The 24,215-nt window shown below is 44.8% G+C and overlaps 1 protein-coding gene across 1 annotated transcript in view; it reads right to left on the bottom strand.

Moving 5' to 3' along the window:
- PCSK5 (proprotein convertase subtilisin/kexin type 5) overlaps positions 1-24,215 on the bottom strand; it is a 409,642-nt gene that overhangs the window by 299,523 nt on the left and 85,904 nt on the right. Inside the window, 2 exon segments of the mRNA XM_039910756.1 lie at positions 4,064-4,140; positions 7,877-8,020. Of these exon segments, the coding sequence (XP_039766690.1) occupies positions 4,064-4,140; positions 7,877-8,020 (221 nt within the window).

The following is a 24,215-nucleotide window of genomic DNA, read 5'->3' as shown; positions in this document are numbered from 1 at the left end:
TATATTTTCATTACCCTATTTATTTTGTTAATGAAATGTACATCGCCTTGATTCTATTTAGTCGCCATTGTTTTTACGAGATGTTCTTCCCCTTGACTCTATTTATTGCCATTGTTCTCGTCTGTCCGTCTCCCCCGATTAGACTGTAAGCCCGTCAAACGGCAGGGACTGTCTCTATCTGTTGCCGACTTGTTCATTCCAAGCACTTAGTACAGTGCTCTGCACATAGTAAGCGCTCAATAAATACTATTGAATGAATGAATGAATAATGATTGTGGTATTGGTTAAGGACTTACTATGTGGCAAGCACAGTAATAATAATAATAATGATGGCATTTGTTAAGCGCTTACTATGTGCAAAGCACTGTTCTAAGAGCTGGGGAGGATATAAGGTGATCAGGTTGTCCCACGCAGGGCTCACAGTCTTAATGCCCATTTTACAGATGAGGGAACTGAGGCACAGAGAAGTGAAGTGACTTGCCCAAAGTCACACAGCTGACAAGCGGCAGAGCTGGGATGTGAACCCATGATCCCTGACTCCCCAGCCCGTGCTCTTTCCACTGAGCCACGCTGCTTCAGTACTAAGTGCCGGGGCAGATCCGATCCTCTAGGTACAGGTACTCTAGAAAATACAGTCCTCTAGACGGTAAATGCCTTGTGGGCAGGGAACATCCCCTTGATTCTATTTATCTTGATGATGTTGCCTTGTTTTTGCTTTGTTCTGTTTTGCTTTGCTTTCTGTGTCCCCCATTTAAACCGTGAGCCTGTCATTGGGCAGGGATTGTCTCTGTTGCTGAATTGTACATTTTAAGCGCTCAGTACAGTGCTCTGCACATAGTAAGCACTCAATAAATACTACTGAATGAATGAATGAAATGTCTACTGACTCTATTGTATTGAACTTTCCAATTGCTTTAGTAGAGTGCTCTGCGAATAGTTATACCATTGAATGAATCAATACCATTGATGAATACAACATAAGCAAATCAGTCCCCATCCCACCCACATGGGACTCGCAGTCTAAGGTGGAGGGAGAACAGACATCTTCACTGTTTAGCAGTTTACAGATGAGGACACTGAGGCATAGAGAAGTTAAGTGACCTGTCCAACGTCACACTGCAGGCAAGTGATGGACCCAGGTCTCCTGACTCCAAGTCCTTTGCTCTTTCCACTAGGCCACACTGCTTCTATTCTTGGTATGATGGATTTTTTTGAATTTTATGAAAGGTGGAAAGTGAAAGTTTCTATTCAGGTATTTTGTAGGGGTGGGCAACTAAATAAAAGTGGGCCCACTGTAAGCAGAAGGGAACTGATTTCTAGCACTCTAAAATATTTTAAGAGCAGAGTTCCTAGAGAGAATGTAGATATCGGAACATGCCCATTTTTCATTAAACACTAAACTGATATAAATTGGTAACATCCCCCTGCCCCCCCACAAACACACATACCAATTTCATTTCCTCAACAGTTCAATAAACACCAACTCTGGACCCCATCCTGCTTTAGAAGACCACGGTGGCATAAATCTGATAGGAATCCCCATCCTGAAAAGACCAGTCTCTGAAGCCAGGACCAAGAATACTGTTTCCATCAATCAATCATTTGATCAATCAATAGTACTCACTGAACATCTGTAGGCAGAGCACATACTAAGTGCACAATAGGTGTAAGAGACATGATTGCCCACAAGGAGTTCACAATCTAACAAGACATTCAAAATCATTAAGAAAGAGGGCAAAATGGTGTTAAAGTACCAGAGTACCAAATAGATATATACAAAAATGTAATGGGGGCTGTGCAAAAAGTGTGGGGATGCTGGTTGGGAAGATGTAACCTGAGGAAATGAAAGACTAATCGGGGAAAATTTCCTGGAGGAGGTGGGATTTCAGAAGAGCTGTGAAGATGGGGAGAGCTGACTGAGGTCTGGTGGATTTCAAGGGGGAGGGAGTTTCAGGCTAGGGGGAGAGTATAATCTAGGGGCTGGAGACAGGAGAAGATGGAACGAAGCACAGCGCGAAGATGATCTTGGGAGGAGGGGAGAGTGTGAACTGGGATGTGGTGGGAAAACAGAGTGGATAGGTAAGGGAGAGTGAGCTAATGGAATGCTTTAAAACCCCAAATCAGGAGTTTCTACTTGATGCAGAGAGGAATGGGTGATCACTGAAGGTTTTTGAGGCCTGGAGAGAAATGTGCAGAATGACATTTTAGAGAGATGATCTGAGCAACACAGTGATTGAAAAGGGGAGAGGCTGAAGGCAGGGAGAGCAGGGAGGAAATCGACACAGCAGCCTAGGTGAGATAAGATGAACGTCTGGACCATGAGACTGGCTGTTTAGATATAGGAGATGGGAAAGACCCAGAAAATGTGGTGGAGGAAAAACTGACAGAATTTAGCAACAGACTGAATGTGAACATTAAAATGGAACAAGGGAGGATGACGGTGTTGTCGATTGTGATGGGGCAGTTTTTTTTTAATGGTATTTGTTAAGTGCTTACTATGTGCCAGGCACCGTACTAAGTGCTGGGGTAGAGACAAGCTAATCCGGTTGGACACAGTCCATGTCCCACACGGGGCTCACAATCTTAATCCCTATTTTACAGATGAGGGGATTGAGGCCCAGAGAAGTGAAGTGTCTTGACCAAGGTCATTCAGCAGACAAATGGTGGAGCCAGGATTAGAACCAAGGTCCTTCTGACTCCCAGGCCCATGCTTTATCCACTAGGCCTTGCTGATTCTCAATTAGAAGGAGATGATTTGGGAGGGAAGATGAGGAGCTCGGCTTTTGACAGGATAGACCCCAGGTCCCCACGGCTTTGGGAGAGATCTCCAGCCTGGGGTTTCTGCCTTTGCTACCCAGGCACCCCAGAGCCCGGCAACTTTGCTTCTCAGCATGGAGTCGCGGGTGAGACCCCATTCTGGAGTGGGCACGACGTTACGACGTCAACAGCCTAGGACACACAGAACTCTGGCCAGTTCAGGTCACCACTTATGTGCATTAACCAAGTAAACTAATAGAAGCCCAGTGATCCCCATAAGAGGGTCAGATTATGGCAGAGATTAACCAGACAGTTACCCGACGGCATGCATATTCTAATGGGAGGTAAGAGGAGAGAAGTAAGAGGAGTAGTGACTGCTTACTGAGCCGGGCTTCTGTTATTTCAAACCTTACCCACTGTTGACCTCACCCAGAATGTCCTCAATAGCCAACAGCCCCAAGACAAAGGAGTTCGGGCCCCTTGGAGAATGGAAGCTGGTCTAAAACCTAATGGCATTGGCCTATTTTTCAAGAATAGTTGGAAAGTGAGTTGTTCAGATGCAGCTGTTGTCTCCGATCCTTAGTTAATATTGTTCTCATTTTTTTTCTTTCCCCATTGCAAATAAAACTCAGTGACATGCAACTAGTCAATGGGCCCGGAATCTAGAAGTTGGCCTGCCGTGCCTCGCTCTTTTGTACGGCGTTGCAGCATCTCCCATTTTTCTTCAGTGATTTCCACATCAGCTCATACAGCAAATTAAAATATGTTCCCTGTGTGTACCCCGCTCATTGCATTTTAAATTAGGCAATGATGACTGTGATTGGAAGCAAAGGAACCAAGAGCCTTCATTTCATCCTCGCTCACCACTGATCTGTGAGATGTTAGTTCTTAGTTCATTGCTAGCACCAAACACAGTAGCAAATTTGTCAGGGCTAAGGTGTGGAAAACTGCTTGGATATACAAATTGTCCAAGTTACCATTATGTCTGTAAAGATGCACATTTTTCACAAGACTAGGAGGGACGACGGAAACAAGGTAAAAACTACCATCCCAGCCAACGAGTCTTTTTGGGCAGGGATCGTGTCAACGAATTCTATCGTACTGTGCTCTCCTGAGTGCTCTGCACAGGGTGAGCTCTCAATACGAGCCAGGAATTGATTAATAAAAGGAGAAAATGGAACACATCGTAGGCCCAATAAGAAGTGACCGGAGTCACTAAACCAAGTCGAGCGGTGACTATCCCCATTAAAATACCTCCCTTAATATGAGCATGTCAGATGTGTGCCCCCCTACAGGTGGACCTTACTTGTTCTCATTGCTTGCATCATAGCGGGGCATCGGGTCGAAATCATTCGCATTCACATCGAAACTCGCCTGAGCATCCTGTAGCCAACAGGGGAGAGAAGGAAAGGAATCTCATTAATTAGCCATTTGCTCAAGGGACTCATGAATTCTTAAACATGTTCCTGCAAGTGAGCAATTAGGTTAACTAACATTCTTGTGGTTCAGCGATGACTGACTGTTTTAGGCATAGATTCTTTGTTTAATAATTATTGGCACTATTGTTTTTCTCCCCCTCTAAGGGAAGGAGGTGCCCCGTAAAGGCACATTCTAAACAACTGCTGAATGGTAAGCGTGGCTCAGTGGAAAGAGCCCGGGCTTTGGAGTCAGAGGTCATGGGTTCGAATCCCCGCTCGGCCACTCGTCAGCTGTGTGACAGTGGGCAAGTCACTTAACTTCTCGGTGCCTCAGTTCCCTCATCTGGAAAATGGGGATTAAGACTGTGAGCCCCACGTGGGACAACCTGATTCCCCTGTGTCTACCCCAGAGCTTAGAACAGCACTCGGCACATAGTAAGCGCTTAACAATTACCAACATTATTAAAGCTGCTTGGCTTATTTAAATACCTTTTCTGTCCTTGGGTCAGAATGGTCTGAGTCTTCTGCTCATTCTTGGCTAAACTGCTCACTGCCCTCCTACTCTAAACATCGAGTTCCCACCTAATCCCTGTGCCATTTGACCCCCTTCCCTCTCCGACCCCTCCCCCAAAATACTCTTTCTGCAATTATGAGGAAAACATTTGGTAACTGCAGCCTCACCTCCCTGCGCACCCTCGGCTCCCACTCACCAAGGCTGAGGAACTCTCTGCCTGCCCCTGGCTTGCTCTGTGCATCATCCGCCCCATTGAGGAGACCCCCTCCCATCCTGCTTTCCACAACCTCATGGGGAAATAGAACAGCACTTGCAGCAAGAGGGCTCCTTAAAAGTTCAGGGAGGCTAGTGGCCATGGTAGCCATTTGTGGCTTCAGGTACAATGGAGACTCTGAATCACGAAGAGCCTGAAATTCTGCTCCTCTAGCCACAGTTCCCTACTGACCTTTTTTTTGTGTGTGTACTGTGTATTTGTCTGTGTTCCCTATGCTGTTTTAATGTTTTATTGTTTCATTGCTCTCAAAGTGTCCGCCTCAAGTCCTCTCCTCAGTCTTTATTCATTCTTTATTCATTTAGGGATGGGGTCCATTTCTTATTCCCACTTGTTTACTTTTCTAGAAAAAAAAATATGGTATTAAGCGCTCACTACGTACCAGGCACTGTACTAAGTGCTGGAGTAGATAAAAGCAAATCGGGTGTACACAGTCCCTGACAACCACGTGGGGCTCACAATCTCAATCCCCATTTTACAGATGAGGTAACTGAAGTCCAAAGAAGTGAAGTGACTTGCCAAAGGCCACACAACAGACAAGTGGCAGAGCCGGGAATAGAACCTATGACCTTCCGATTCCCAGGCCCGTGTTCTATCCTTCTATCTACTATCACATGCTGCTTTTCAATAATTATAGTATTTGTTAAGCACTAACTATGTGCCAGGCATTGTACTAAGCACTGGAGTGGATACGAGCAAATTGGGTTGGACACAGTACCTTTTCTGTCCTTGGGTCAGAACGATCTGAGTCTTCATCCCGTGCACAGTCCCACATGGGGCTCACAGTCCCAGTCCCCATTTTACAGATGAAGTAACTGAGGCATAGAGAAGTGAAGTGACTTGCCCAAGGTCACACAGCAGACAAGTAGCAGAGCCGGAATTAGAACCCACGACCTTCTGACTCCCAGGTCAGTGCTCTATCCACTCCACCATGCTGCTTCCCTAAAGTGCTCTGCACAGAGTAAGTGCTTAGCAAATACTCATATTACTACTCCTACTATTCTCCCATCTTGCCAAGCATTCTCCTTTTCATCATTCAAAACATTCTTGAAATCCCACAGCCTCTATACAATCTTTCCTGACTCATCCACCGACTTCCCTTCAACCTGCCCTATTTTAAGGAATTTATTAAGTGCTTACTACACGTCAAGCACTGTTCTAAGAGCTGGGGTACATAGAAGCTAGCCAGGTTAGACGCAGGTTAGCCCCCTGTACCACATGGGGCTCAAGGTCATAAATCCCATTTTACAGATGATGTAACTGAAATGCAGAGCAGTTGAGTGACTTGCCCAAGGTCACAGAGGAAGAAATAGGCAGAGCCATGATTAGAACCCAGGTCTTCTAACTCTCAGGCCCATGCTCTTTCCACCTAGCCGTGCTGCTCCTCAGAATGCTGCCCATTCTCTGCTATTGCTATCACCACGCACTCTCTTCCTCACAAGATGCAATTACCCCAGTTCCAAAGAAATGTGCAAATTCCTTTACGTAATGAAAGTACTATTTGTTCACCTTTTATCAGTACTGGATGACTAGCTATATTCAATATGTTTTTTCCAGTGTCGCTCCCTTTCTGTCCTTGGATGTCTGTGGTCAAGTCTCATTATCATCAGCTTGTTGTGGGCAGGAAATGTGTCTGTTTATTGTTGTACTGTACTCTCCCAAGCTCTTAGCACAGTGCTCTGCACACAGCAATTTGTAGAACAAATAACTGCTAAGCCTGTAGGGCAGCTGTTAATTGTTGTGAGAGCTTGTGGTGTATTGTCATAGCAAGTCAGTTTTATTAATCGCTTCACAGTTCCACCTTCATTACCACCACCATCTCAAATGATCCCAGATTAACAACTGCCCAGCACAGGCAGCCCACTAGTAATGCCAGTTATCTGCTGCAGAATGAATAGAGAATGGGGAATTTTGCTTAAGGGAAAAGTGGGGGGAGGGAGAGTGGGGGAAGGGGAGTGTGGTCCCTTCCTATGGCACCCAGCTTTGTGACTCTATCCAAGAGGCTATGAGTTTTGGGTACGCCTCCTAAACGTCTCGCTGAGTAGTTGCTTTGTTCGATTATTTTGAAATCACAAGTAGTATCTGGAAAATTACTTCCTGAATTGATGTCTAACAGGTGTTTTTAAGTAAGAATTAGATCTTTCCAGTTGGGTAAAACTGCGGCACCTTATTTGTGCAATCAAAATAACCAACTCTATTTTAAATGTATAAATGTATTGATCAACTGAGAGAGGTACAGTTCACTGTGCAATTCCTCAGATTACTTCTGGTTCATTTGTTTTAAGTCTCATGAATGTTAAGGCCAGAGAAGAAATAGAAACAATCCCCCCAAATCCAATGTGTCAGAATTCAACACAGGATGTACACAAAGTCAGGGATCCAAATAACAAGACGGGAAGCAAGTTTACAAAGTAATTTAGGAAAGCTGGGGGATGGATGAAATTTCAGAAGATAATTGTATAGGTAAATTAATTTTCCAAAATGCTCATGAAAGTAAGGAAGATGGGTGTGTCGACACTAGAACAATCAAGGTAGAATAATATTGTCTCTAAAAATAAATCTGGGGTGGTGATGGGGAGGTGAGGATGTATTATTACTAAACCACTTTGATGAGGACAGAGTAAAAAGGACAAAGATAGGATTTTTATATTGCTGCCTCCTCATTGGGGGCAGGGAATTTGTCTGTGTCCTGTTAGATTGCACTCTCCCAAGCGTGTAGTACAGGGCTCTGCACGTCGTAAGCGCTCAGTATATACGATGGAATGAATGAAGGGAAATTGTTCTGCATATTTTTCTGCACCAGCTTGTTCATGGACTGGATAGTCCCTCTGTCTTTCGTTTTCTTCCTTTATCTCTTTAGGAGAATCACAGCACAGTTCCCCTGCGTGGTCTGAACACAACACAATAAAAACTCACGTAATTTTGCATCAGATCCGGGTGGGTCCGTTCAATGCCATCATCCAGGATAGTGACCACAATGTTTTTTCCGGTGTAGCCTCTCTTCCAAGCCCCTTCAATATTCATATCTGACTGGCAGGGATGAGTGTTATCACTGCAGTGCTATAAGAAGAAAAGAGATAATGTGTTGGACAACAAAGATTACTGAATGGGGGGAATTGGGAATTAACCTACTCATTAGCATAATGCAATGACTTAACAGAGGATAAGCAGATTGATTTGAACAGTGGAGGCAGAGAACAATGGGTACAGCAGATCAATGTCTTCATTAACAAATAGCAAGATAGTCTGGGGGGAAAACAAAACAGTCAAGTGAAATGGAAGCCTCTGCCAATATCTTATCTCTTCTGAGATTTCCACTTATGCTAAGGCATTAGAAAGAGACAGTTACTAATCTATGAGAAATGCTGAGGCCTTAGAGGAAACAGGAAGCAAAGTCTGAATAGTGACCATGAACGAACATTTTCACTGGTCTTCACGCATGAACAGTCTCCCAGTTTCAAACCGGACACGCTGGCTTTCAGCTGCGCCGTCCCCTTTCTGGTAAGGATTGCACAACTGCAATCTGTACTGCACAACTTTTTGTCTGGCATTTGTGTTTTCAAACTAAAGTCCCCTCCACTACGGCTTCTAATGTTGAGTTCCATGACCCAGAAGTGGTAGTAGGGTTAAAGGACCTGGGAGGGGAATGAAACGGCTCTGGAGCAGTCGGTTGGTGGTTGGAGTTCATTCATTCAATAGTATTTATTGACTGCTTACTATGTGCAGAGCACTGTACTAAGCACTTGGAATGTACAAATCGGCAACGGATAGAGACAGTCCTTGCCCACTGATGGGCTTACAGTCTAATCAGGGGAGACAGACAGACAAAAACAATAGCAATAAATAGAATCAAGTTGGGACATCAGGATTCCCTGGAGGAAAGCTCCTAGGTTCAGGAGGATTTGGAGGACATCTGCCAAAATGGCGTCCAAATGATGTTATCACATTATGTTGCCTGCCAGCCAAAGTTTTTAACACAGGGGAAAAGCCAAACCTACTGAAAGCATAAGACTCCCAGAAACAAAACCAGTTCTCACAGAGAAGCAGTGTGACTTAATGGAAAGAGCACAGGCCTGGGAGCCAGAGGACTTGAGTTCTAATTCCAACTCCACCACCTGGCTCCTGTGTGGCCTTGGGCAAGTCACTTAGCTTCTCCGGGCCTCAGTTTCCACATCTGTAAAATACACCCAGTAATAATAATGATAATGATGATAACAATAATAATAATTGTTGTAATAATGACAATAATAATAATAATTGTGCTTACTATGTGCCAGGCATGGTGATAGTACACAATCCATGTCCTACATGGGGCTCACAGTTTTAATCCCCCTTTTACAGATGAGATAACTGAGACATAGAGACTTGCCCAAGGTCATATAGCAGCCAAGTGGTGGAGCCGGAATGAAAACCCAGGTCCTTCTGACTCCCGGGCCCGTGCGCTATTCATTAGGCCATGCTGGAAATAAGCTTGATGGATTGTTTGGAGATGGAGAATCAGTTGGAAAAAACCCCATTGAGGTTGGAGAGAGAAGCAATAGTGGGTCAGGGAAAGAGGGATAATTTGAAAATGAAAATAGGAGTATAAGGGAAGCACTGGGAACTTTTGAAGAGAAAGAATTTCATTTTAACACCAAATCATTCTCTAATTGGAGTCATGATACAGTAATACAGTATCATTGCATTTCTATACACTGCTGGCCTCCCTCTAATCTACAGTCATTCCTCCAAAACTTGCCTCTCAAAAACTGCCCTCAGCGTTGCTGTTCTACAGATCCCTTTGGCTAAACCAGAAATGAATTCCATAGCAACACTCACAACTCAACAGCCTTTACCAATTTCCCATCACTTCCCACCTCTATTTTAGCACTTCAAAAAGGTGCAAAGAATGCAAGTGGATTCACACATTATTTAAATCATCTGTGAAGACCTCTCTCTCATCACTATCTGACATGTATTATCTGCTCCTAAAACAAGGCTGTGCTTCAGCTTATTATATATACACCTTTGGGCAATTTGAGGGATTTATTATTCCCAAAAAGGTTTTATACAGTTTCACAGAATCCCTACTTTTCATGGCAAGAGAGGGCTCCTATTTGGAAGAGTAAAAATTGAGGATTTTCTCTCCTGATGCCACTACCACTCACGCAGTGTGGCCTACTGGAAAGAGCCGGGGCCTGGGAAACTCCCATTCTCTCCTAGACCCCCTCCAATCTGGCTTCCGTCCCCTCCACTCTACCGAGACTGCTCTCTCTAAGGTCACCCATGACCTCCTTCTTGCCAAATCCAATGGCTCCTACTCCATTCTGATCCTCCTTGACCTCTCTGCTGCCTTTGACACTGTCGACCATCCCCTCCTCCTCCATACCTTATCTCACCTTGGCTTCACGGACTCCGTCCTCTCCTGGTTCTCCTCTTACCTCTCTGACGGGTCATTCTCGGTCTCCTTCGCCGGCGCCTCCTCCCCCTCCCATCCTTTAACTGTTGGAGTTCCTCAAGGGTCAGTTCTTGGCCCTCTTCTGTTCTCCATTTACACTCACTCCCTCGGTGAACTCATTCGCTCTCACGGCTTTGACTACCATCTCTACGCAGATGACATGCAGATCTACATCTCCGCCCCTGTCCTCTCCCCCTCCCTTCAGGCTCGCATCTCCTCCTGCCTCCAGGACGTCTCCACCTGGATGTCGGCCCGCCACCTAAAACTCAACATGAGCGAGACTGAGCTCCTCATCTTCCCTCCCAAACCCGGTCCTCTCCCAGACTTCTCTATCACCGTGGATGGCACAACCATCCTTCCCGTCTCTCGGGCCCGCAATCTCGATGTCATCCTTGACTCGTCTCTCTCGTTCACCCCACACATCCTATCCGTTACCGAGACCTGCCGGTTTCACCTCTACAATATCGCCAAGATCTGCCCTTTCCTCTCCACCCAAACGGCTACCTTACTGCTACGGGCTCTCGTTATATCCCGGCTAGACTACTGTGTCAGCCTTCTCTCTGACCTCCCGTCCTCCTCTCTCGCCCCGCTCCAGTCTATTCTTCACTCCGCTGCCCGGCTCATCTTCCTGCAGAAACGATCTGGGCATGTCACTCCCCTTCTTAAACAACTCCAGTGGTTACCTATCAACCTCCGCTCCAAACAAAAACTCCTCACTCTAGGCTTCAAGGCTCTACATCACCTTGCCCCTTCCTACCTCTCCTCCCTTTTCTCTTTCTACCGCCCACCCCGCACGCTCCGCTCCTCTCCCGCCCACCTCCTCACCGTCCCTCGGTCTTGCCTATCCCGCCGTCGACCCCTGGGCCACGTCCTCCCACAGTACTGGAACGCCCTCCCTCCTCACCTCCACCAAACTGATTCTCTTCCCCTCTTCAAAACCCTACTTAAAACTCACCTCCTCCAAGAGGTCTTCCCAGACTGAGCTCCTCTTCTCCCTCTACTCCCTCTGCCACCCCTCCTTTACCTCTCTGCAGCTAAACCCTCTTTTTCCCTTTTTCCCTCTGCTCCTCCACCTCTCCCTTCCCATCCCCACAGCACTGTACTCGTCCGCTCAACTGTATATATTTCCATTACCCTATTTATTTTGTTAATGAATTGTACATCGCCTTGATTCTATTTAGTTGCCATTGTTTTTACGAGATGTTCTTCCCCTTGACTCTATTTATTGCCATTGTTCTCGTCTGTCCGTCTCCCCCGATTAGACCGTAAGCCCGTCAAACGGCAGGGACTGTCTCTATCTGTTGCCGACTTGTTCATCCCAAGCGCTTAGTACAGTGCTCTGCACATAGTAAGTGCTCAATAAATACTATTGAATGAATTGAATGAATCAGGGACCAGGGTTCTACTCCCTGCTCTGCCACATGCCTGTTGTGTGACCTTGGGAAAGTTTAACTTCTCTGGACCTCAGTTTCCTCCTCCGAAAAGTGGGAATTCAATGCCTGTTCTCCCTCCTACTTGGACTGTGAGCCCTATGTGGGATATGGATTGTGTCTTGCCTGATTATCTTGTATCTACCCCAGTGTTTAGGACAGTGTTTGGCACCAGTAAGAGCTTAATACAATCATTATAACACTCCCACCCCCATCACCACCTTCATCCTATTGCTCCCCATTTTATCAAGGCTCTTTCTTTCTTTTCAAATGGTATTTATGAAGTGCTTACTATGTGCCAGGCACTGTACTAGCACTAAGGTAGATACAAGCTCATCAGGTTGGACACAGTCCATTTCCCACATGGGGCTCATAGTCCCCATTTTATAGATGAAGTAAATGAGGCTCAAAGCAGTTAAGTGATTTACCACAGGTCACACAGCCTACATGTGGCGCGCAGAGCTGGGATTTGAACCCAGGTCCCCTGACTCCCAGGCCCATGCTCTTTCCACTAGGCCATGCTGCTTCTCAAGTTTGGCTCTTAGCCCAACATGAAGTTCACTGACCCCCAAGGAGGAAGAGAAGCGACAGACAAATCATCCCCTGCAGAAAAATCGGTGCCTTAGTAGGAGTAAACTTGGACTGGACACTGCACTACAGAGGAAGAAGGGGACTAACATAATGGCTGAAACACGGATGTTGACAGGGAGGCACATTTGTGGAGTATTAGTTGATTTTCTGCATCAAGAATGACTGAGTTTGGGGTGACAGATTGCTAAAAATCAACTTACGAAAACTGGGCTATTGACTAAGTAGACCCTTGCTCAATTTCTACAGAAGGGGTTAGTCAGAAGCTTCTGGTGTTTAGGGAGTGAACAAAAACCACGCATATTTACAAAACAGCAGGATAAATATTTATAGCCAGATGCGTGCACCACGATTGAATCATGGTATTATATTTCAATATGAGTACAAATGTATTATGCAGGGGGATCCCAAGTTTTCAAAACTTTATGTAACCCAAAATCTGAAACAAATCATTTGAAACAAGGATGTTTCTCACCCTTTACATCTCCCCCTAGACCACGCCCTACTTCCTCGGGGCTTTTTGGAATTCAGAGATCTAGTATAAAAAATTGCCAGCTGCCTTAGTGGGTGAGTAACTAGATGGATTCTACTTCCGTAATGTCCTAATACCCATTTCAAGTTTGCTTCATGGAAGCATAGTTAGCTTCATAGACATAAACATCCCCACTCCGCTCCAACCATTTTCTTTCATCCATCAAGCAGCTACGATGTCCAAAAGCCCTGTGGGAAGTTGGTCCCCGGCCTGTGAGAGCTCACAATCCAATGCGAGAGGCAAAGTCACCAAGAAAATTTTAGCATTTTAACCATAATCAGTTCCAGTAAAGAGCACCCTGCAGGGAAGGGAATAGTGCTGAAAGAGTCCATCTTGGTTGCATGACTCTCGCCCAGATGAGTCTTTTAAAGTAAGTCTTATTATCTCTGGGAGGGAGTCATTGACAGGGTGGCTGGTCCAGGCAGCCCCCACTACAACTTGAGGCTGCTCTCAGTCCATCGCAAGCTTTTATCTTGACCTGTAGGGAATCACTTCTCAGGGACCAGATTATCCCTCTGTTCAGCTAAAAGGGGAGAGGATTGGGCTACATGGCCCGAAGAGTTCATTATTCAAGTAAACTATCTCAACAGACAGGAACATTGGCTGGCTTCTTCACGACCCAATTGGGCCAGCCCCCTTAAGTCTGTCCAACCTTTCCCTTTATCTGACTCTCCCCAACTCCCTCCAGCTGTGCCTCATTATCTCCCACTGGGCAGAGGGGCTCCCCTAATTATTTGGCCTGATTAGCAGCCTGGGTGCCTGCCCAAAAGACAGTGGCTCTGCAGCTCCCCCCACACCACCCTTCACATTTTATGCATTTTTTCCCCTCAGCTCTTTATCTGGCACACGCCAGTGCATGGAGGCACAGAAGGATTTTCTGAGGCTGAAATGTGGCTGTGTCATCCAAAAAATGCCTCAGGGGCTATGCTGAAAAGCCAATTTTATTGTTTGGTTAGCATCCTAGCTATCCGTAGCTAATCACCATTGCAAGGATGACCTCAAATGCCTCTTCCACCCCCAAGACAACGCAGGAGCATTCAGCCAGGAGAGGCTAAGATAGGGAAGTGAGGCCAGAAGGGCTATTTCTTTCTAAGGAGTAGACAGGTGGAGGAGAACACAGGTCACTCTTCCAAAAAAGATAACGGACAGAAGTTGGCACAGCTTAGAGTCGTCCCCGGGGTTGGTGACGTCAAGCGGGTTGGCACACCATGACAGAATGGTAAGAAACCTAGAGGCCAGTTAATAGAAATGCAACTGTAAGCTCCTTGTGGGCTGGGTTCGTTTCTACCAGCATCGTGTGGCACTTTCCCAAGAACTAAGTACAGTGCTCTGCACACATTAAGCACTCAATAAATACCATTGCTAGACTGACAAATCATTGTGGTAATTTGTTAAGCGCACACAATGTGCTAAGCACTGTAAAAAGCGCCAGGGTAGATGACCAGTTCATCTGGTTGGACACAGTCCCTGTTCCACATGGGGCTCATGGAAGAATAGGTATTTAACCCCCATTTTACAGATGAGGAAACTGGGGCAAAGAGAAGTGAAGTGACTTGCCCAAGATCACACAAAAGGCAAGTGGCATAATTGGCATTAGAACTCAAGACTTCCCGGGCCGTGCTCTTTCCGCAGGGTAGGAAAGGGCCCTTTAACCCTGTTTCCATCTTGTTGAAAATTTCTATTACTATATCCATCCTTAGGTTGGTTACTAATATAAATTTTTCCATGGATCTTTTCTTATATTCAGAGTGTAAAGTGCCTTGAGGGCAGGGTTCCTGTCTTATAACTTCTTTATAAATCCCTTGGACCTGGAGGACAGCCACAGAAATCTCACTCCATATTTCTTCAAATGATTGGCTGACTCCTCAGTTTGGCCTGATAAATTGTGGCATTTTAATAAAGTAATCTGAGAGAGTGTAAGGAAGGATAGGAAGAAGCCACTGCTGTGCAGAAGAAAAATCCATCCAGCAAAAAGGAGATCAGATATCATTAGAAATCATTCAGTTTCTGCAATGTTACTCATACTTGTGGACTGAATCATCCAACCAGAGTAGCCAAAGGAATAACTGGGTGGTCTAAGGAAAGATAGTCAACTAGGCAAACAACAGATTCGAGAGCAGTGATTAAAACCGGAAAGGTTTTACTTCCTCCTATCCCTCCCCCTCACTGCATATAGTGAATTTCAACAGTTCTTTCAAAACCAAACAAATCTTACCCGCTCCCGATTTAAAAGCCGAACTCCTTCCTGCTTAGGGATCTGATTCAAGATTTTCCAGCTGCCACTATATCTCTTGGTGTTAAAGAGAGCTCTTCAAGAAGAAGCATTAATGGGGACAGGAGGAAGAGGGGTGGAAGGGGTTGGGTTTGAGTGTAAAAGGACAGGCACTGTGGGTAACGGAAATATTTTCACTCCGTTTGAGACCTTTGACTGCTAAGCAGCAGTGCACCCCAGGGCCCAGGATGAGATGTATCGGTGGGCCCAAATGTTTCATGAGGCAGGCAGGCTGCGGCCAAAGGTTAGGGCAGAACACACAATACTTATCTGTTCATTTCCCATCATAGGTATTGGACAAAAAGAAGGAGAGGACGTGTATTTCTGGACATTGGGCAACCCAGTTGTACTGGGATGTTAAATGTTCCTTGCTGTAGAGGTCAGCAGAACTGTTACATCTAGACAAGGGAAGTCATTGCCTTTGCAGCACTGATGGGATGTTTCTCCTGGCAGGAGTGGTGTGCTCTGTGGTGCTGAGGTCTGTTTGTTTTGGAACAACATGGTGTATTGATCAAAGTTAACACTTGCCAACTGTTCTCTGGTTTGGGGTATGTGATTCAAGCTGCAGTGAGATGCTATTCAAACTGAAACATTAAGTGGATGGGGAAGCAAGACCCAAGGTTCGAAAATGGATGGGGCTTAGTGGAGTGACTGAAAAAACAAAATGTTGCTTCATTTGAATCCAATTTCCCCTACTCTCTCTCCTGCCCCCAAGAAGTGCAATTAGTCAATTGTGTTTGCTTGAGGACAATATCCAGTTAAATGTATCCTTTAAGTGCCTGTAAGTTGAGAGGCAATTCCATCACTAGTGCCATGAAAATGAATTTTAGAGACAACTGGGCTGCATTATTCAATAATTTTGAGGAACATTAGCAGGAAACAACCCTTTTTCTTTCTAAAATGTAATTTCTTTGTTTATATTGTTCAGGAAATTCTGTCTGCATGAACTCCTTCTCCTCTCGGTCCCCTTGATGAAAAATCTGTCAGGCTCATTACTGAGTAAAGTTACCTCTCTTCTCTTTGCTACAGGCCCCTAGGATGGGAACTAAGAGAAGGAAGAAATGATTTCCTTTTTTTTTTCCACAAAGAGCATGAGCAGTGCTATCTGGATTTTGAACTCATCTGGCTTACAGACTTCGATTTCTCCAAATGCACCAAGAAAACATGGAAGAAGTGTCTGGATAATAGTTTTTTTAGCTATGTTGTAGGAGTAGAACATCAAACATAAGCACTCGTGGAGTGTATTCTAATCATATTACTCGATAAAAATGTTGATGTTGCAAAGCATCTTTTCCGAAGAGACCAAAGAGCTGTGTATAATTTATCCCTCCAATGTCTCTGTGAAGTCAGACAGTGTGAGTTACTATTATTTCCATTTAAAAAAAGGAAAAATGAGACTTAGAGCAGTGATGCCAGAAAATTACTTCACTCAAAGCTAAATCCTGAACTTTGATTGCATCTCCTGAAGAATCTTCCCGAACTTCAAGTTTTAATGAAGCTTAAGTCACAATGAATGGCAGAAAAACCAATCAATCAATAGGATTTATTGACCACCTACTCTGTGTAGAGCACTGTACTAAGTGCTTGGGAGAGTAATAATAATAATAACTGTGGTATTTGTTAAGCACTTGCTCTGTTCCAAGCACTTTACTAAATAATGGGGATAGATACAAGATAATCTGTTTGGACACACTCCCTGTCCCTCATGGGGCTCACAGTCTAAAGTAGGATGGAGAACAGGTATTAATCCCCATTTTACACATGAGGAAACTGAGACCCAGAGAAGTGATTTGGTCTAGGTCCCAAAGCAGGTAAGTGGCAAAGCTGCCAGTAGAACCCAGGCCCTCTGACTCCCAGGCCCATGCCCTACAATACAATAGAGTTAGTAGACATGATCCCTGCCCTCAAGGATCTTACTATTACATTTGTTCAGCCCTATCTCAATTCCTGGGAATACGTTGGATATAGTTACACCTCTCCTCACCTATGAAACGGGAGTTAAGAACACCAAACTGACATTACTATAAGTGCAGGAGCTCTAACATGTTCTAAAGGCCCCAGAGATGCTGGAAGTCATGACATCAGAGTATCATGATATTTCCATTAGCATGTGAAGTCCTTGGTCTCAAACAGTACAGGATGCAGAGCAGAGGGCATGTTAAAAACAACCTATCACCCACTGTTTGTTTGTTCACTTGTTTTCTTTAATGGTATTTGTTTAGCGCTTACTGTGAGCCAGGCACTGTACTAAATACTGAGGTAGAGACAAGATCATCAGGTGGAAGACAGTCCATGTCCCACAAGGAGCCCACAGTCTTAATCCCCATTCTACCGATGAGGTAACAGAGGCACAGAGAAGTTAAGTGATTTGCCCAAGATCGATCACCCAGTAGGCAGATGGTAGAGCTGGGATTAGAATCCAGGTCCTCTGACTCTCAGGCCCATGCTCTTTCCCCTAGGCCACGAGTTCTGGAGCTCCTGGATGAGATTTTGCTGGCATTCATCAGCAATTGGATGGACAGGTGGGAAAGCCCCCAGATCAAGCCTTTCCTGCCTAATTTGGACTAAATGGTCACCCTAATTGAGTGGTTAGATTTTCCAAAGTGACATCCAGCTATCCTTGAGGGGCTCTCGTTGCAGGATCTTGGTAGCCAAGGGATACTCCACCCACTTCATAAGTTTGGAGATGGGCTAGACCCACTCTGCTCGGGCTAGTGATCAGTTTGGAGTCACTGGAGATTCACTGTTTTTATAGGAAGTAGATCCAGGCTTCATCGGTTTAGCCAACACCTCTAGAGGCATGTACAGTGAAAAACAGAAGGCACTGGTAAGAGCTCAAGAATTTCCACACATTAATAAGAGCAAAATAAAACCCTTTGCACATATGGAAAACAAATAACTTTCCCTTGCCCATAAATCAGAGTATCTGTGCCTCCTTACTCAGCCTCTCTGTGGATCTTCCTTAGCTTCACAGGTGCCAGTTTACTAGGAGCCTAGGCCTTCCCCGACTAATCTCACATTTCCCCATCCTATTCTCCCTCCTTTCTGCATCCCTATGCACCCCCTAGACTGTAAATTCCTCATGGGCAGGGAATGTGTCTACCTATTCTTTTGTACTGTACTCTCCCAAGTGCTTAGTAAAATACTTGGCACACAGTAAGCGGTCAATGAATGCCATTGATTATATCAAAGCTCTACTTCCTCTTCAGTCCACTAGCACAATCACTGATCCATTCCTCACTGTTCATAGTTGAGTAAGAAAAAAAAACACCTGACTGCATCTGATTGTGCTGCATTTGGAGATTGACATTTTGTCTCTCTTGTCACTGATATTAGACTGTAAGCTCCTTGAAAGCAAGAGACTGGGTCTACAAACTGTGGGGACACACAATAAATACTTGCTGATTGACCGACTCCCCTAATGTAACTTATCTTTCCAGACAACTAAACCATCAAGCAATTCACCACCCACCCCACGTTCAACCTTCTGGGTCCTGAAAAGGTGATATCATCTCTGAACTCCTACCATTCCTCACAATCAAAGAGATTGATACAAATCTGTCTGGGTTTGGCTGTCAGATGAGGGCCTCTAGGATTCTCTGCAGCACTCGTGGGCTTGTCACTCTCTTTCTCTCCATTTCCCTTTCTTCTCGCATTCCCATCACATGCCTGGACCATTCTGCATGGTCTGGATTTCTTAATCCTTTTGACTACATAATCTAGCTGGGGATGTATTAAGATGTTTTGTATAAATATGTAAAACCTATGCTGTTGACTCAAAAATCCAACAGCTCCTAAGAAAATTCATGTGCTTTGTTTCTTTATGCCAAGCCCTACTGCAGTCATCAGGATGCTTGCCTAGAAGATAATCAGTTCCACTGGGTAAAGAGAATGTTACTGGCATGTCCAGGTGCAGTTTTTAAACTTGGGTAAAGCAGAATTCCCAAACCCAATACAGCTGAGACACAATAAATTGGAAAGGCTGCATTTCACATTAAAGGCAACATTTCCAAGGCATTTCAGCTGTAAAAATCAAAGGATTGGGAGCCAAGGAATTCAGGCCATTTTGAAAGGACAAAAAAATGTTGAAAGTGAGAGCGCAACCCTGGTTGTTTAAAAATTGCATATTGTATGATTCCTACCACACAGAGTGCTCAAGAAGTATACTGTAAAATATAAAGAAGACAAAGAGCTCTGTTTCATCTTAGCTAATTCACCTCCTACTTTTAGGGTTCAAGGTTAAGACCACACACCATCCTCTTCACTGAACTCAGCTCACTAGCTCCCCTGTCCCTCTGTAGATCAAACCCACAAACCCACCGTCCTGGATCACTTTTACAGTATGCCTCCTCCCCTCCTGTGCATGAGCTGCAGAGTGCTGCTGGCAGAAATCCAGGCATCAGATTGACCTCATCCACCTCAATTTCATCCACACCTGCTTTGACTCTGACTTGTCCTTCACCTGGCAACGTTATTTCTTCATCTTTATTGACTCCCATTCCCAATACCCATGCCAGATGTTTAAAGATATGCACGTAATTGAAAGATACGTATGTATTTAAAGATAACTGTGCCTCAGTTACTTCATCTGTAAAATGGGAATTAAGACTGTGAGCCCTGTATGGGACAGGGACTGTGTCCAACTGTATTATCTTGTATCTACCCCAGTTCTTAGTACAGTGCCTGGGACACAGTAAGCGCTTAACAAATATGAATTAAAATATGAATAAATATATACATATAATACATATATGTATATATACATGCATGTAGATACATATTTAAATGGCAAATATACTGAGAGAGAGAGAGAAGCAACATGGCCTAGTGGATAGAGCACATGCCTGGGAGTCAGAAGGCCTTGGGTTCTAATCCTGACTCTGCCACTTGTGTGGTGTGTGACCTTGGGCAAGTCACTTAACTTCTCTGTGCCTTAGTTATCTCATCTGTAAAATGGGGATTAAGACTGTGAGCCACATATGAGATGTGGGTTTTGCCCAACCTGATTAACCTATATCTACCCTAGTGCTTAGCACAATGTCTGGCACATAGTAAGTACTTAACAAATACCATATTTAAATTGTATAGATGCATATATATACACTAGTTATAGAAATATAATAAAACATATATTTAAATGGTATACATACATATATATATATATATACACATATAGTTTTTATGTCTGTCTCCTTCTCTAGACTTTAAGCTGTCTGTGGGAAGGAAAGATGTCTGCCAACTCTGTTGCACTGCACTCTCCCAAGTGCTTAGTCCAGCACTTTGAGCACAGTTAAAACTGCATAAATATCATCGATAAATTGTTTGATTACACATCTTCAAGGAAACTGTCTGCATCCACACAGACTATACCAACATACGCGTCCATCTCACCTAGGCTCTGGGAAAATTACCAGGAGGGTGTAGGAGAGGGTCCCTAATCTCTAGAAGAAGACAATCTAAACTGAAGGCAATAAAATTGCAAACAAATATTCAACAGTCCTGCCAAAGTCAGGGAAACAACAGTAAATATGTAAAGTGGATGCAGTGAGACAGGAACTTCTCATAGGATTCTCCCTCCTGAACCTAGAGTCCTCTCTAACTTTTTTTGCAGTGATTCAGAATGGGCCTTGTTTACTTGCTGCCAGTTTGCTGTTGAGCTCATCGGCCATACTCCATCTTCATCTTGATGGGTAGCAAGCCAGGGTGGTAGGAGAAGAGACAGAAAAACTCAAGAGGCCGGGAAATGTGAATTCTGGCCACTGGGGCCTGCTTGGAGACCCAGAGGCTCAGCCTGCCACTTATCCTAAACCCATAAGACTTTCAAGTAGCCTGCCCACTCAGCAACCAGACAAATTGATATTTTTCAACTTGCGGAGTCTCGGGAGTGGGTCAGGGTGTCAGGTGTGGATCAGAGTTTAGGCCAGGTTGAAGCAGAGGTTGGTGGTATCTAGGGCTCATTTATGGAGTCCAAATTTTAGTTCTATTCCCAAATTCCTTTCAAGAATCTGGGAAAAGTGCAGGGAGTTTAGTAGAGGAGCCCTCCACTAGGGGGCAGCAAAGTGTCATTCCCCTGCACATGCTCAGAAAGACTTTTTACATAATCTCTGGCTTGGAACATTTACCATACAGCTCAAGACTAGGTTGGAATCAGGCTGGATTTGAGCCAGGTCCTTCTGCCTGAGGCAGGTCCTAACTCAGTCTGTTTCAACCATGGATGGAGGTACTTCCTTTCTGGTGAGCCGTGACCGAGAATAGCTGGGTACTGGGCATTACCAACTGCATCCACAGCTCCCTCGAACTCTGGAATGAACCACAACGGTTGGAAGTGGCTACAGTCCCGCAGATCAGTCACTCCCTCTCTTCCCACTTCTAGACTGTGAGCCCGTTGTTGGGTAGGGATTGTCTTTATTTGTTGCCGAATTGTACTTTCCAAGCGTTTAGCACAGTGCTCTGCACACATAAGTGCTCAATAAATACGACTGAATGAATGAATTCACTATGGGCTGGCTCACGGCCATTTACAAAATGTGGTATGTGGACTGCGAGCAAAAAAAATGGCCGACCGCTGAGAAACATTATAAGAATGTTTGTACTGTATTAGGTGCTCTATCAGCTTCATTATCACTTCCACTAAACCATACTGAAAGTCAACATGCCTTAGCATAGATCTACATGGCAGAGATATAGGTGCCAATCCATGAGCCAAAGATAGGTTGGCCAGAGATCCGGTACTACCCTGATGAACCTGGTTTCCAGCTTACCTGTCGCCTGTGCGATTCCGATACGGTCCTGGACGCTGATGATCTCCTGTAATTTGAGGCCCCAAGCCTACCTGTGTCGCAGTCTGGAGGAACACCCTAGGCTGCGCTGAATCAAGCAGACTTCCACAAAATGCCAGGTGTGTGACATCCTCTCATCATGCTACGTGCTGGTGTTGCATGTGTCACGTCATGTGTGTCTAGGAGCTCAGTGATTTGGAGTGTTGCTGCTGCCTCCCCCCCCCCACCAAGTTAAGCACCTCCCCAGTACTACTAGTCCTAAGTTAGCCTGGGACCTTTTGGACTTTTGCTGCAGTTGAAGATTTAGCTTACAAGAGGAGGAAGGGGGAAAAATGAGTTGTCAGCTTTTTCTCGGCTCATATGAAATACCTCCACCCTCTTGCCCCCTTTCGCCTCTCCGAAATGGCCAATTATTCAAAAGACGAAGCCATTAGACATGACGATTGTAACTCTGGTAGGAAGCGTTGACAGGTGTCATCTACAGCTAGCCCTTATAATTGTGAACACCCTTATTTGAAATCACAGGCTTCGTTCAGCATCCTGATATTTTGCTGGGGAGTGGAGGACCCAGGGAAGGCAGGAGGTGGAGAAACTCTTCCTATCTATGGATGCCACTGCATTATTTTTACACCATCCTCCCACATGGCATGCAGGAACCAGGGGACTCCAGGCAGACTCAGGTTGCTCAGGATTGGAGATTACACAGGTTGAGTAAGCTGTGCACTTTGTAAAATCATATCCACTCTGTGGGCTCCATTAAGCAGACCCCAGTGTGGTCAAAGAGAGATGAAATGTGGAGCCACTGGTTTGCTTTTCCCATTAGACTGTGGGAGAAACAGTAAGTGCATATTTGAGTTTGAGACAACCTGGGTCTTACCCTAGGGCTTGGCATGGTAACAAAACCAAGCTCGACCAGTGGTTTGGGCCACCCTGTGAGCTCCTCAATTAGGAAGAGCGATACAGAAAAAAACATTCCTCAAATTCAAACACTCTTCACTCGAGAAAAACATTGCCTCCAAGTACTCTAGCTGTTACTGGTTCTCTCAACTAGACTGATTCACTCTAGATCATAAGCTCGTTGTGGGCAGGGAATGATGTTATATTGTACTGTCCCAAGTTCTTATTACAGTGCTCTCCACACAGTAAGCGCTCAATGAATACCACTGACTGACTAGCTCCTCTAAACTAGTCCTTTTCTTCATAAAAAATAGCATCAATTAACAATGTTGAGCTCGACTTTCCCAGAGCGCTGTAGCAATCCACTTCTGGAAGACTGAAGCAGCTCAGCTAGTCAAAAGAGCCTGTGCCCCTTGTTCTGCTCTATGGAAGGAAGCAAAGCAGCGTGGCTCAGTGGAAAGAGCATGGGCTTTGGAGTCAGGGCTCATGAGGTCGAATCCCAGCTCTGCCACTTGTCGGCTGTGTGACTGTGGGCAAGTCACTTAACTTCTCTGTGCCTCAGTTCCCTCATCTGTAAAATGGGGATTAAGACTGTGAGCCCCACGTGGGACAACCTAATTCCCCTATGTCTACCCCAGCGCTTAAAACAGTGCTCTGCACATAGTAAGCGCTTATCAAATACCAACATTATTATAACAAATACCTCCACATGGTACTTGACAGGTATTTTCTCTTTGGTTCTTAAAGGCAACGTGATTTCTGATGAAAAAGAGACAGTGTGAGGGAATGAGAAGCAGAGTGGTTTAGTGGAAAGAGCCCGGGCTTGAGTCAGAGGTCATGGGTTCTAATCCCAGCTTCGCCACTTATCGGCTGTGTGACTTTGGGCAAGTCACTTAACTTCTCTGGGCCTCAGTTTCCTCATCTGTAAACTGGGGATTAAGACTGTGAGCCTCACGTGGGACAACCTGATTACCTTGTATCTACTCCAGTGCTTAGAACAGTGCTTGGCACATAGTAAGCACTTAATAATAATAATAATAATAACAATGGCTTAATGAATACAACAATAATAATAATAATAATAATTTTGGTATTTGTTATCATCATCATCATCATTATCATGAGGGTCCTGGAACTGAATCCTACAATGAAGACTGTAAGATAGTTGGTGGCAGAGAACTTGTCTACCAACTCTGTCATACTGTACTCTTTCAAGCACTTGGTACAGAGACCTGCCCATAGTAAGCACTCAATAAATACCATCAATTGATTGATTGATTGGAGCTCTGTCCATCAAAAGCTTGGGAATCCTTAGACTAG

This window comes from Ornithorhynchus anatinus, chromosome X5 (genome assembly GCF_004115215.2).
Source record: "Ornithorhynchus anatinus isolate Pmale09 chromosome X5, mOrnAna1.pri.v4, whole genome shotgun sequence".
Lineage (NCBI taxonomy): Eukaryota > Metazoa > Chordata > Mammalia > Monotremata > Ornithorhynchidae > Ornithorhynchus > Ornithorhynchus anatinus.
Note: the sequence above shows the minus strand (reverse complement) of the source record. Positions and strands in the feature narration are given on the sequence as shown.